The sequence below is a fragment of the Topomyia yanbarensis genome, chromosome 2, assembly GCF_030247195.1.
Source record: "Topomyia yanbarensis strain Yona2022 chromosome 2, ASM3024719v1, whole genome shotgun sequence".
NCBI classification, from domain to species: Eukaryota; Metazoa; Arthropoda; class Insecta; order Diptera; family Culicidae; genus Topomyia; species Topomyia yanbarensis.
In genome coordinates, this window is record NC_080671.1 from 55,303,401 (window position 1) to 55,318,171 (window position 14,771).

The 14,771-nt window shown below is 41.8% G+C and overlaps 1 protein-coding gene across 1 annotated transcript in view; it reads right to left on the bottom strand.

The window, feature by feature from the left end:
• Window positions 1-5,549: 5,549 nt before the first annotated feature.
• Window positions 5,550-14,771, bottom strand: part of LOC131685319 (leucine-rich repeat-containing protein 15) — a 463,474-nt gene continuing 454,252 nt past the window's right edge. Inside the window, exons 10-13 of the mRNA XM_058968963.1 lie at window positions 7,342-7,488; window positions 7,082-7,238; window positions 6,863-6,991; window positions 5,550-6,751 (exon numbers count right to left, since the gene is read on the bottom strand). Coding sequence (XP_058824946.1) covers window positions 6,579-6,751; window positions 6,863-6,991; window positions 7,082-7,238; window positions 7,342-7,488 — 606 coding nt within the window. The 3' untranslated portion in view covers window positions 5,550-6,578. The remainder of the gene's footprint in view (window positions 6,752-6,862; window positions 6,992-7,081; window positions 7,239-7,341; window positions 7,489-14,771) is intronic.

The following is a 14,771-nucleotide window of genomic DNA, read 5'->3' on the forward strand; positions in this document are numbered from 1 at the left end:
TGCAATAACTAAAAGGCTGTGGGAGAAGGGACAAAAAGCGCAATAAAGGCAAAACAAAGTAGGAAGTGAATGCTGTATGCCATTTTTATTGAAAAGGAGGCTACGAATCAATAAAGCTTTCCAGCACTGATTGAACGGTGACAGCTCTCTTACCCAAATTAATTTTACTCCAAAGTTACGTGGCTATCGATAATACGCGACGTTAGAAACGCGAATGAAGAGTTTGATGAAAGGCAAGAAGCCTAGTTACTGGCGCTGGTTCGTTGAGGGACTAGCGAGAGAAACATCGATGAGCAGTCTTTGGGGCACGACCCGATGTTTGCGAAACCGAAACAGTACACGAAAGCGTGGAATAATCAAACCGTTGGATATTTGATTTCGCCAAGAAGTTTGTCTGGATTCCGCCCCGGCACAGAAGATCTACCGCGCCGCGTCCCCTCACGATAACGCGAACGAAACACATTTTTCGATGGGGGAGCTCTCACTCTTTTTCTTGTCGTGAACCAATAAAACTCCAGAGCCAGACAGAGTCCAATTCAACTTGTTGAAGAATCTGCCGGACTCGGCTAAGAGTCGCTTGTTGAACTTATTTAATAAGTTTCTTGAGGCTAGCATCGCCCCACATGATTGGAGACAAGTGAAGGTCATCGCCATCCAAAAACCAGGAAATCCAGCCTCCGACCACAATTAGTATCGACCGATAGCAATGCTGTCCTGTATCCGGAAGTTGTTCGAAAAAATGGTCTTGTTTCGCCTGGACAATTGGATCGAAGCAAATGGCTTACTGTCAGATGCACAATTCGGCTTTCGCAAAGGCAAAGGGACGAACGATTCTCTTGCGTTGTTCTCAACCGAAATTCAAATGGCCTATACTACTATCAACATTCTTTCAGAGAAGCTACACCAGCATGGTCTCTCAGCGACTTTAAAAAACTTTTTTTTTCACGATTTAGTTACATGGGCCTTCACCAGGGCCCATGTCTAAGCCCCCCGTTATACAATTTTTAAGTCAAAGACATTGATGAATGTCTTGACAATTCCTGCACGTTAAGGCAATTTGCAGACGATGGCGTGGTTTCTGTAATGGGACTCAAAGCTGTCGATCTACAAGAACCATAACAGAATACCTTGGACAAATCGTCTGCTTATGCTATTAAGCTAGATATCGAATTCTCCACGGAGAAAAGTGAGCTAGTTGTATTTTCTAGGAAGCGTGAACCAGCACAACTACAGCTTCTATTAATGGGACAAACTATCGCTCAGGTCTTCACAGTAAAACATCTAGGGGTCTGGTTCGACTCGAAAGGTACTTGGGGAAGTCACATTAGGTATCTGAAACAGAAGTGCCTACAAAGGATCACTTTCTCCGTACAATAACCGGACCGTGGTGTGGTGCTCACCCAGAAGACCTAGTTAGGTTGTATCAAACAACGATACTGTTGGTAACGGAATACGGATGCTTCTGCTTTCGCTCCGCTGCGAACATACATTTCATCAAACTCGAAAGAATTCAGTATCGTGCAATCGACCCATACGGTGAGTCTCGAAATCCTGTCGGGTGTTCTCCCGCTGACAAATCGATTATGGGAACTCTCATACATATTGCTCATTCGATGCGATATCTTGAACCCGGTGGTGATTGAAAATTTCGAAAGGCTTGTTGAGCTCAATTCTCAGACCCGTTTCATGTCCTTCTTCTTGCAATCCCAACCGAGTGTATTTCATAAACACTTCCGATCTACTGTTTCCTACGACACATCCATGAAAGCCGAGATTTGTGGAATTCCAGATCATATACGTCCGCAAGTGGTTCCAAACATTTTATATAAAAAAATCCGAGAAGTCGACTGTTCTAAGATGTTTTATACTGACGGATCCAATCTAGAAGCAGGGGCGGCGAAACTCTTTACGCCCGAGTGGGTAGAAAGCATATGGTGAGGGTTCCATTACTAAGGATTGTTTCCCTTTTCGCAATGCACACGCTTACATTACATTCACATTAAATCACGTTTGTTTATGCAAATGATATTGTGGTACATCGATGTTTTCAAATGTGTGTAGTGCGATATACATGCGTTGTGCATCTAAATTTTTTGAAATGGTTCAAAATTTCGAGTGGGTAATTACCCACTCGGTTATTTTCGAGTGGGTAGTACTACCCATACTACCCACGCTTTCCGCCGGCCCTGTCTCGAAGGATCCACTTTTCGATCGAAAGTTCACCACCTCATACAAACTCACCCTACTTCAGTTTACGTCGCAGAAAAAGCTGCTATTCAGTATACTCTTGGTGTCATTGACACATTATCCGCAGACCATTACTTCATCGTCTCGGATAGTCTGAGTTCTATTGACGCTATTCGCTCGATAAAACATGGAAAGCACTCCTCGTATTTTTTAGGGAAAATATGGGAGCCACTAAGTGCTTTATCTGACAAACCTTTCCCGATTACCTTGGTGTGGGTCCCTTCTCATTGCTCCATTCCGGGCAATGAGAAGGCGGACTTAGCTAAGCTGGGTACCCTAGAAGGTGACGTTTAGGAAAAATCAATTTGCTTCAGCGAATTCTTCGGTATTACTCATTAGAGAATCCTCGAAAGTTGGAAAACTTTGTGCAGCAGTGGGAAGCTAGGAAGGTGGCTACATTCGATAGTCCCTAAAGTATCGACGAAACCTTGGTTCAAGGGGATGGATGTGGGCCGTGACTTCATTCGTGTGATGTCCCGACTCATGGCAAACCATTACACGCTGGATGCGCATCTCCGGCGTATTGGGCTCGTGATTAATGGTATCTGCGCTTGTGGAGACGGCTATCACGACATCGAACACATTGTCTGGGCGTGCACCGAGTACAGTTCCGCCGGGTCTCGGCTAAAGGATACCCTGCGGTCTCGAGGAAGACCAACCAACGTCCCGGTTCGAGTTATACTGGCAAGCCGCGATCTCCTCTATATGTCTCTCGTATACACCTTCCTAAAAACCATCAATATACAAATTAACTGTCCCTTTCATTTTTCTTATCTTTCTCAGAAGTGCCCTCTTCCGCCTGTACTATACATCCACGATGGTTTTATGCAACTCAAAGGGGACACAAAACGTCTCTGCGAATGAGCCAACAGACCTACAGCACGAACATCACACGTGCAACTCGAAGTGTTGCCGATCTACATCTGTGCCGTACTACGAAATCGTCTGAAGAAACCTCTGCTGTCTTGAGAAGGACCACCCAGCGTACCAGTACATGATTCTTCCTGATGAAGGCCACCCGAGTCTGTAAAATACTTTGATTAATTTAATCTGATATGTTCGACTAGCGAACCCATCCTGCAATGATCATAGCTCTCAGACATGATCGTCAGAGGAACTCACTCTCGCAACACACTTGTACTGTATACACTGTACAGTAGTAGTGAGATAAGAACGGTGATAACCGAAGGAATATATGATAGCGCACACGAGTATACCAGAATCAGTTGCAATAAAATTATCACCTCGATCGGTCCTGTTTTTAATGTACCCGCGATCTTTCACTGAAGAAAGAAAGTGTCCGTGTAAATTCAACATAGAACCGTCACGTGTTGTTCGATTAAGAAGAACAGGAGGTTTCATCGTAATCAGTGTTAAATCGAAGAAGATACAGAGTCTGTAATATATACCGTTGATCTCCCGATGCCTAAAACTGAAAGTTTAGGGTCATTCCACGCGAAGTGATCAAGGCACGTGTAATCGACCTTCACGGATTTGAACCAAATTTGGAGGATTTGTTCATCTAGGGTCAATATATAAAAACCCAATTTTTTGTGTCAATTGAACCACCCCTCGGGCCATGAGAGCACTCCCCTTTTTGACAAATTGCCAAATTGGTTGTGCTGCTCATCGTTGACCGCTATGTGACAAGGCGGTTGGCGGTTTGTTATGGTCCAGTGACGGACCACGGCATTGAACAGACGCCCCGAGTAGTTTTGTTTTTCCGGAACAGTTTCCAGCCATAATAACAAGTGCGATGAAGTGCGCGTGTGCGACGGTGACAATCCCGTTCGAAAAGTGCCGACCCGTGGTTCGGGTACTCGAATGTTTCGGTGTCGGGTCGCCGGAAAAGGAAGCTAAGCGCCAAGGAGCAACTCGCTTTCGCGGCTAAGTATAAGGACCCAGGAGATGCTTTTCCGCTCTCGCTGTGGAGGATCAGCCGAATGAGCCAAGCTCTCCTTTACAGCTAAACGTCAAGTAGAGCGAAGCAGGGTGGCCAAAGGTGTCCCTTGGGAAGTTCACTGCGGTGACTTCTGAGATCTCTCGCGGGGAGCGAGTAGATCCAGCGATAATTCGCCATCGTCGCTAGGGAGGTTCCAACATAGGTGCCAAGCTCATCTCCCTAGCTAAAAGTCGAGGACCGCTGCCGGAGCAGCCAACGACACCAGCAGGAGAACGCGGCCGTTGTAGTCTCGGCCGATCGGAAGAAACCGTCCGCCTTCCCAACAGCAGCAGTTCGCCGAGCAGCGCACAGTGCAGGAAGATGAAGTGAGGAATACAAGTCGGTAAATTTAGTAATTTATTTGTTTACTTTTGTTATTTGTTGTTACGAAAATTCGAAATTCTGTAGAGGCACCTAGGCCGCCCTGAGAAGAAGGGTCCGCTGGGCAAACAAGAACCCGGGTAGTGGGCAAACCCCTACTTACATCTTTCCAGAAAAAACACTTTTTAGTTTATCACACCGAAAACACTATAAAAAGTTGTCCGTAATATGTTTTCAACTGTGGCTCAAAGGAAAAACGAAGTTCCTAAATAAAATTGTGTAGTCCAAAATTAGCAAAATGAGCCCTCAAGATTTGTAACATTTCCAGAGTGTATATGTTCTTTTAACGATTTAGAACACTAGATTTCGAAAATTAAAGATGTAGCCGCACAGCTTGGCCCGTAAAATGATCCAGATTGCTTAACCCTATCGTATTTCTTCAGAATTTTTTCATCCTGAAGCGGTGCAAAACACCCCTGTTACTCTACTCTTCTCTATTTTTCCTTGTTCATAATATATCATTGGAGCGCAAGAACCGATAGATTCTGGAATTATGCTTTTTCTGCGAAAAGGTGGTATTTTGCCAGCACCAAGATTATGTTGGAAATAAACAAACCATTTTTTACAAATGAAAATGTTTACTAACTAAAAGACCACGTGCGACCTTTAAAAACTGATAAAATTTGAAAAGTTTTCTTGGGCGATTTAAATGGATTGGTAGTTTCCTATAAAATTGTACATCAAATTCTAATTTTAAGCAATATTTAAATGTTTATTGAACCACCTTGTGTCAAACATGTGAACCGGTTTCATTGTTAAACTTAAGTTTTCAAACAAACCTTCTTGTTTTAGAGATGCTGTTTTTTTTGAATAAAATTGTTCTGCCGAACACACAGTGAATTTTCCTAGTTCAGACCATTTCAGAATCTTTTAACAAAATAGACTGATTTGCACTGATTCAGTTTTTGACGAAGCTGACTACATACACAGATTAGAAAACCTTTCCCTCTATGGATTGTCATCAAAATCATTCCGAGAATTTCTTACAAAAATCTTCTTTATTGATATCATCAAAAGTACTGAATGAACGGGCAACCTTAAGCTTAACAATTCGTTACTCTGATATCGAACCTATCTCTGCGCTATCTTGATACTCACACAATTTATGCATATATAAAGCCCGCTTTGTATGAAATCCTCCTTCGCCACACTTCTTCGCTTACATAGGGTAGTGGCTGAGATTGTATCCTGACTGGAGGGAGGGGGCCTCTACTCATTAATCTTGTGCGAACCCAACCAACAATTCCCTTATGCTCTAGCACCCGACAACAGGGAGCTTCCTTTTTCCTTTTCGCTTCTATCTTTGAACATTAGACTATCGACTAAAACACCACAATCGGAGTTTTGTGAGAGCTGGGGAGCTCTCCTACTAAAACCGTTATTTGCCTTGAGAAAAGTGAGCGAAAAGTGGGAGTGTTACGAGAAGTGGCGGAAATAAAGAGGGGGTACTTCTCCCTATTACTTGTACGTACATCTATTTACAAATTGTCTCACTTAAGAAATCGTTTGTCATCCGCCTTCCTCGTGCGTGGGCAGAACAACCATTAATAGCTAATTACAATTACTCAAGTTTAGTCGACGAGGCACTCACGCAATCACGCTCACAGACTCACACCCACTCTTTCCAATAACGAGAAGTGGGGTGGGATTCTTACAATAAATACAAACTTACAGACCATCTATGTACACAATACTACTGATTACTTCTTCTGTCTGTCGACTCTTAGTCGTCAAGTGGTGCGCGAGGGTCGCATTCCTAGAATACGTCCTTCTTTTTGTTGTTTCTTAAAATACCACGGAGAGGAACGGTCCCGCCTCCGGAAGTACTGCTGCTGCTGCCGCCCATGCTGCTGCTGATAGTAATGGCACTGGATGGGGTGCCAATGCCCACTATCGACGTGGATGAAGAATCGTCACCGATGATGGCAACCGTTGTGATGGCGGTCGCTGCTGGTCCGGAAGTACTGGGACCATCACAACCAGGTTTGCCAACACCGTGCTCCGTTCGTTAATCGAACCGTTCGATGACGTTGGCGGTCAGTTTGCCGGGTGGCGGTGGTGGAGGAGGGATGCACATTTCATCGATCGTGCAAACCCGGTCAGTGTACGGAAACTTGAAGTTGATTTCACTGCCTGCGGTCAGCAGTGACGTCTCGGTGCCATTCTTTTCGAGGGTGGAATCTGGAAATAACGGGATAGCAATTTTTTTCGTTAATATATTTCTGTTGTGAAACAGACGCTTCGTTAGAATAACAAGAACAATACCTAAAGGGATTGAAACTGTTAGCTTACCTCTTTTCTCCTCGTGTGTGTAGTATCTTGCCCGATGTCTCGAGAGGCAGATCGCTGTCGAAACTACAATGATGGCCAGGACGACGAACAGAAGCAAACCGCAGAACGCGAGCACACTGGCACTCCCAGCTGTAAAATCGAAAACATAAAGTGAATTATAACCTTTGCCTGTCCCCGACACACCATTAAAACACTACTTCACAGTGTGGCCTCCCTTACCTTGCTCCAAAAAGTTGTGCGATGTGCTTGCGGCATCATGGTCCTCGTCTACAATCACCTCCATGCAATCCTCGATGGCAAAATGTTCCAGGTCATCAATCGGTATACCTCGCAGGCGCTCCGGCAGAAAGCATTCCGGTTTCTCCCTCCACGGCAGCTGAAGGAAATGGCAAATGAGATTGAAAATTCGATGACATGACGCAGTTGTAAAATTAAATTCACGAAATGTTCATCATCAGCAGAAATGGTCAGTTTCATACCTCGTTGGCCATATCGATGATGGCACCCATATGACAACGGTCACATATGAGGGGATTATTGTCCATCCGTACGTCACCGATCCGGGCCAATTGGGGGGCGTAGCGGTCCTCAATTCCGGACAGTTGATTGCGAGAAAGGTCCAACAGCTAGAGGTGGGGGAAAGAAGACGAAAGGGAAAATTATAGCAAGTGATAAGAGAAGGGATTCCATTAAATTTCTGTATGTAGTATGCAATCAGTTTGGTATTCAGTCAACGAAGGAATTTGTACGAATAATCGACCCATCCGCGATTGAATAGGATATTTTCAGCGGGTGATGTATCGCTACGTTCAGACAATAGCATAAAAAGAGACACATTTACTGCAGCATTGTCAGAACAATATGCAATCCCAAATGCATACGCGCTTAGTGCCGTCAGACTAGAGCAAGAAAACCTTCCAGAATGCATCACAATGCATTCATCATAATAATGTCGTCGATTTATCGTTGGAGCTCGACTGACTGCAGTGATAATATTCCGCGCATTGTATAATACGTGAATTAGGGCGACCATAGCAGGCGAGTAAAAACCCATGACAGTCGAGGAGAACCTCTCCCCTCCGTTATCTCTTGCTCGAACTGAATATCATTCGGTTAATTCAATTCGATCACCGAAAACTTCTTCGGATTTACAACGCGATTCTTGTTGCACCACAATTAGTGAATGTGTCCAGCTGTTGTCGAATAAATCGGTAATCCTCAACTTAGCGGATGAAACGAAATATTTTTATATTGTCTGCGAAGAACCTGCGCGTCATTGAAGGAAAGTAGAAACATCAACGGTTCCAAGAAACTTCTCTGGGATATTCTTGACATAACAATAAATATAGGTGCCTGGCAATCTCCAAGGATAACCATTACCTTTCGATCTGTGACCTACGATCAAAGCAACTGCCATAACTACCCATGATATCAAAAGCGGCACAGAGAATGGATGAATCCATCTCGAGGTTTATAATTTGTGTAAAAAATAATGGCATGTTCAAAGGATATGTGGATTAGAGGTATGCGCCGATGCATTTTTAATCGGCGGCGGCGTAAGCGACATTTTTGGTTGGCGGCGTTGACGGCGTCACGCCGTTGGATCCTATCGGCGGCGCACTCTGGGACGGAATAAAAAAAAAGCCGGACATTGATATTTGCGTCGAACCTATTGGTTATGGCACTTTGATGTCTTCGGAAAGGTTTCTTTATTTTTTAAGTAGTTTAATATAATGTTAGAAAAATTTTATTTAAGGGGGTATATACGCAGATAAAAAAAATAACTTTGCAAGTTGTTGCCAAAATTGATAGTCATGTATGGAAAGTTTGTAGACGATATGATTTTATGAAACTTTGTAGAAGTAGCGGAATAGCTATCTGTTAAGCGAAAAAAGTTATTGGGTGAAATTGAAGTACATGTCGGAATACCCCCTTAAAAAGTGGGAAATTAAGCAACTGTAAAACAATTTTTGTTGCGTTTCAGGAAATTAATTGTTGTTGTCGTTTCATTGTTTTTTGTTTCCATTTAGTCATCTTTACCGTAAGCCCGGGGATAATTGACAGCTCCCATATATTGAGTTCATAAGCAAATTTTGGGGTGATTTGGTGATGTCATGGCGGCTCGAATGGAGCAAAATTTGAAAAGGGCTCATCCCATTTATTATTTTTCATATCTGTGGAAAATAATCAATTTAAGCATTTCTACCATTTCTTTTTGCTGCTAGAATTCTGATAAAAACACAAATTCTGTTCAAAACGAATTGTTAAGCTTGGTGGTGATGTATTTTCATTGGCCAAAATGTTTTTCATTTACATTTCTCGAGATAAAAAGCACTAATGATTTAACGATTTCAAATTTCACACAACAAGAAAACCAAAACATGTTTAGGAAGGAAGAGAGCCGGTTGTTAAAAATAACGACTTCCAGCTAAATATATAATAAGATTTATGTAACTTTGCTGACGGTTTTCAGTTAGGGATAAATTTATTCTCTAATAATAGTTTTCTTTATTCACATTTTGAAATAAGCTTTTTCTAAATGTTGTTCTAGCCACATTGACGGCGTTCATAACACACGTAACGAAACACGCTTTTCTCTTGAAACTTTTTCGTTTCGTTGTTCGTGGTACTCATATAGAGAAGGCATACTAGCGCCACCATCAAATCGGTGGTGCATATATGAAACAAGCACTATCTGTCAAGTTGTCCCTGGGTTGTTTACCATCGCTCTTTTAGGATCCCGCAGATATCAGGAACCCTAATACGAGGCGTTTTTATTGGCATTACTGCGCAGAAATGTCACTTTTAATGATCGTGTAAGGACACCTTTCAAGGTAGACACATTACTTCATTTTCTAGGATGGTGTTCACTTTTAGTTCTTGTAAGTACAAAATCGCCACGATGATAAGGAATACGATTCCCTGGCACTACATTTTCTTACAACGTACGGTCTGCTTCTATCTTGAGTGCAAAGTGTGCTCGATGTGCTGGAATCATACAGATCTACACCCTGACGAAACCTAAATATACAGTTACTATCAATCATAATCATTCCACGACTTGACGTGTTAGCTCCTGTTAGGTTGAAACTGATCACTAAACAAGTCTGATTGAAAATGGTCTGAGTGTATCTCTACTTTTCGTAGCACCTGCACCCCGCCCTCCAGCAGTTCTCCAGCAGTTCCGGGGACCAACAAATTCTAATCCATTGCATACATTCGATACACCGAATCAATTAAATTACTAACATCCTGTTATGTGCTTACTCACAGATCGGCATCGTGTTGTAACTTAAGAAATGGTTGTGAACAACTCCCATCTTGGGCACTTCGACAAGAACGAATTTCACATTTCCGGCCCATATTGTTTGTTTTGGTTTGCATTAGATTAAAAAGACCGTAACGTTTTCGGGTGGGTGCGGAAACTAAGTAACGCATTTAGCTCTGTGTCAAAATCTCTTCACTAACGCCACCGATTTGTAATTGAAATCAACCGTTTTTTCTACGAGTGATGAAAATTCATCTCGTGTTACGTCTTATTTGTCTGTGATTCCGGGCTGGTGCAACTGACACTGAAAATCTTTCTTGATCACACGATGAATAATTTATAAGACTAGAAATCTTACCCTCAGCATCTCCACATCTGTGCACCAGCGTCGCGAAAAGTCAAGATCACTTTGCTCAACTATTCTTCGAGAAAAAAATTTAAAATAGGTCACGATTCAATCAATTATAAATAAACCTCGCATTGAAAATAATTTTTGTGTTTTCACAAAACTAGTTCACGCAAAAAAGATGGCATTATACTGAAACGTTTAGTAGGTGGTTGTGTCTGAATATGTTTAATATTTTTATGATTCTAATTCATAACTCGATGAAAAATTGATTTGTATTAACTTTATTGACTAAAACAGTCAAGAATTGAACGACGTGCAACGATTTTCGTAAATTCTCGTCGTGTTATCGTCAAATTTTAGTCTTGAGCTTACCGTTGGATTTTTTACACAGAGTCACGTGTCTTATAGTTTTCTAAATTATTTCACGGACATGAATTGTGGCTAGGTATTGTATTTTGCTCAGCGCAGTTTCATTTAATTCCGAACATTTCTCTGAATTTTAACAAAGGAATAACAGGGTTACAGGTCCTAGTAATGTCTTTGTATCTAATGCTCGCGCCTATGAGACTGGTTGCTAGCAGTTGTACACCGTAGCTCACATAGAAATTTCAAAACCAAAAAGCAGAGCGAATAATCCATGAATAATAGTCTGAGTTCCTTGTAATTGTTTACGTAAGTATAATAAGATAATGTGGAAAATTAATTATTTCATGAATTACTTCATGAACAGTTTCACGAACTCGACTGGTGAATCGTGTGTAGCATATTAGGAATTAAGAATCGGTTAAAAAATCAATGAATAATACACTGCGTTCCAGTGAAATTGATTACGTGCAAAGATTAGGATCAGGCACATAATTGTAAATTTCAGGCACATATATCTTGAAAGTGGATTTTTTTTTAATTTGTGGACCATTTCACGCACACGAATGGTGAATTGAAACTTATATGCTCACAATCATAACCAGTTGACGAAGCAAGAATGGATCTTTGAATTACATAACGAGTGTCGTGTAATGGTTTTCTAGAAAATATCAAAATTATTTTAATTTTGTAATCCAATTGACGACTACTAATACCAAATAATGATCAAGATGCGATAAATCATCAATCAGTTAACGTCGTATATTCGGTCCATAGACAATGTTCCTAGATTTGTGGATAAAATTATGAGTCAACAATTTTAGAGTTCGCGAATTATCGGCGCGGGAAACATGCATCGGCGGCGCGCCGCCGATCTACCGTTCGGCGTCGGCGTACGTGATTCGGCGGCGGCGGCGGCGCGCAGGTCTAATACGGATATCAGTTGCAGGTGCGGTTTTTCATCATTTCGTAAAGTAGGTGTGTGTGACTGAATTTACAGCACATAGATTTTAAGATATCTGACATAGTTACGCCTCTAGTTGGGATAAGCTAGTATGGCGACGTACTCTGCTTGAGAGTTAGTTTACCTCGGAGTTTACGTTGCAGTTATGGTTGCAATCGGCCGTATCTGAAATCTGGACCAGTGAATAAAATGAAGACTCGTTGAAAAAAAAGTCCTAAAGGAAAAAAAAACAGTACAATTCAAGCGTTTTCGTCGACATCCCAGGGCACCAGGACAGTCAGTTCAGTCAGTCAGTTGTACTACATGTCCTAAAATCCAGAATGTATGGTCAACCTACGTGATTTTTTTTAATGGCCACACTTTAGAGTGTGTATTTGCGAAGACTCGATTTAAGAAGACGCAACTCTCAACCACTGAGTGATACTGAAAACAGAACCTCCTGCGATGTAAGCTGGTGTGAGTCTCATTATCCGTACCAGAGCTGCAAATTTTCAACAGGTAGTTTTGATCTTGAAGGAAAGACAAATCTCAAATCATGCCCTACTATGTTCAATTTGCAGTCTTTAGTTGGCATCATTCATTCAAACAGCCGAGCTGCTCAATCATTTTCCAATCATTTTCAATTTCATCGACCCTGGGTATCGACTAGGTTTTTCAAGCGAAACTACTCTGAACATACTTCTTGCTGTTCATGTAAGCTTGAAAACGCATAACATTCCAACATTTGACCTAAACTGGCATCTACAGAGCACATGACAACTTTGGTTAGTGAATGAAAAAGCATCAATTTGAAATGAAGACGTACGGTTTGGTCATGAAAATCCCGCCAACTTGAAAGTGAATGATTAAGGGAGGCTTTGATTTTGAATCACAGTTGGGGTTGAATTGAACTAGAAGTTGGCATTTGAAAATGAAAATTTGCACCACTGATCCGTACACACATACACAGTTGCTATCAATTTGATCTTTTCGCATCAAAGTTAGCGCTGCCGTCAGCCGTATACTAGGGCTCGTCGCGGGAGCGGTTATTACCTTTTTTTATCGCAGTTGTTAAATGCTGTTTTATATTGAAGATTTTATTAGATATATGTAAAAAATGGCTAAAATATATTCCTTTTTTGTTAGGAAAAACTTTGCCACTGCGACCACTATTCAGGTTATCTTTTGTGGCTGCCCCTGTTTGCTCTACATGTTACAAATTGCCCGAATCCAATGTAGTTGGAAGCGAGTTGTTTGTTTGCACAATGGCAGAGAATATGTTCAGAGCTTGTAGTTACAGAATCGACAATTGTCATCTTGACTTTTGCTAATTTTTTTCAGATGATACTTAACAGGATAATGTCCCGTAAATAAACCTGTGATTATACGTAAATCTTTTCATTTTAGATTCATCAGGGTTTTGGTTCTCGTTGTATCTGGATGTATAAATTACACAGCTTGTCGAGCGCCTTCTAGGTTACGCCAGTCGATTAGTAGTTGGTATGTTGCCCTAGCCGAAAGTTCTAGTTTGATGGCATAAGTAGATATACCTAGACATGGTTCCGGTTCAACATGATATGTTTGATGAACTTCGTTACCATGGATTCCTTGCTGGCCAGGTACCCAGAATATCATTACTTTAGTCCGAGTTGCCAGTTATTGTAAAGATGTGATACACTTCAAAACCAGTTTGGACTCACATTTCGTCGATCTTAATGCTAACAGTGCTGCTTGGCTGTCTGAGGAGATTGCGATTCTCGCATGCATGATGTGGTTTCGTTTCCTATAGAGCAAGTATATATTGCATATACCTCTGCCTGGAAAACTGTATGCCATTTTTGATATTGTACCTTGAGGTACTATGGGGCCCCGTACTTCCCATATTTGACGTTCTACTATGTGGAATCAGGAATCAAAATATATTGGCTTAAATGGCACGTTCCCCGTATGAAGTCGGGGATTTGTGCCTTGCCGTGTGTTTTCATCATTTCCTGAGCGGGAGGAAAGGACAAAGAGGTGTGGGGAAGTAGAATTGGAAGGCTAAGAAAAATAACCGCCCAAAAGCAAAAACAAACAGTTGGTAAGTTAAACCACAGATAACAGACGTTTAGGCTAGAACAAAATTTCTTCAAAAACCTGTGTAAACTTTCAAATTGATATACGTTGAAAATCCGTGTTTCACTATTGCCATCTGCGCAACTGTTTGCTACACGTGTTTGACAGCTGCACTCTAACTGCATTGTAGTGATCACTGCGCCATCTGCAAACGTTTGCCAAACATGTTTCAGGTGTCTGATTTATTCGGAATTTCAGCAGCGGGTATTTACACACGATTCAAATCGAGCCTAAACGTCTGTTATCTGTGGTTAAACTCACAAGTAGTTCAACTCGCCTGCGAGTAAGCCTAAAGCTCTTTACCACATTGGATAAGTAAATTTAGTATGTCTCTGAGTTTCAGTCGTCAAAACATGGTTTCGTCTTCTTAAGGACGGCCGAAAACTCGAAATTGCAATTGCGCTACTACTGGGTAGTTGCATATCAAATGATATGAGATTTCGTAGTCGGATTCACAAAGATCACACGAAAAAGACTCAGCGGAATGAATAGTTTCCATGTGATAATTAAGTTTGCAGTGGCCTGTTAAAGCCCTGGTCAGCATGCCGCAGCGAAGCTTCGAAAAATGTAGGAGATTTTTCGAAACCACTGGGCACGGTTGTTCTAGAAACGCCTTTGTTTGGCGACACGTTTGTAGATTTCTCCAATAATTGCGGCGCTCGGATGAAGCCCAGATCCGTATTTTTTCTGTTATCCAACTTGTCGAAATTGGCAGGGTGCGCTCAGGACCAACGATGTCAATCACTGAACCTGCCCTGGCCAGTAATACCGGAATGTCAGGGCACCCAGACAAGGTAAATAATATTGACAATGCTTAGTTCTTCGATTTGGGTTCGGCACGCGATCACTAGACCGTGATTTGTCTGAGCTA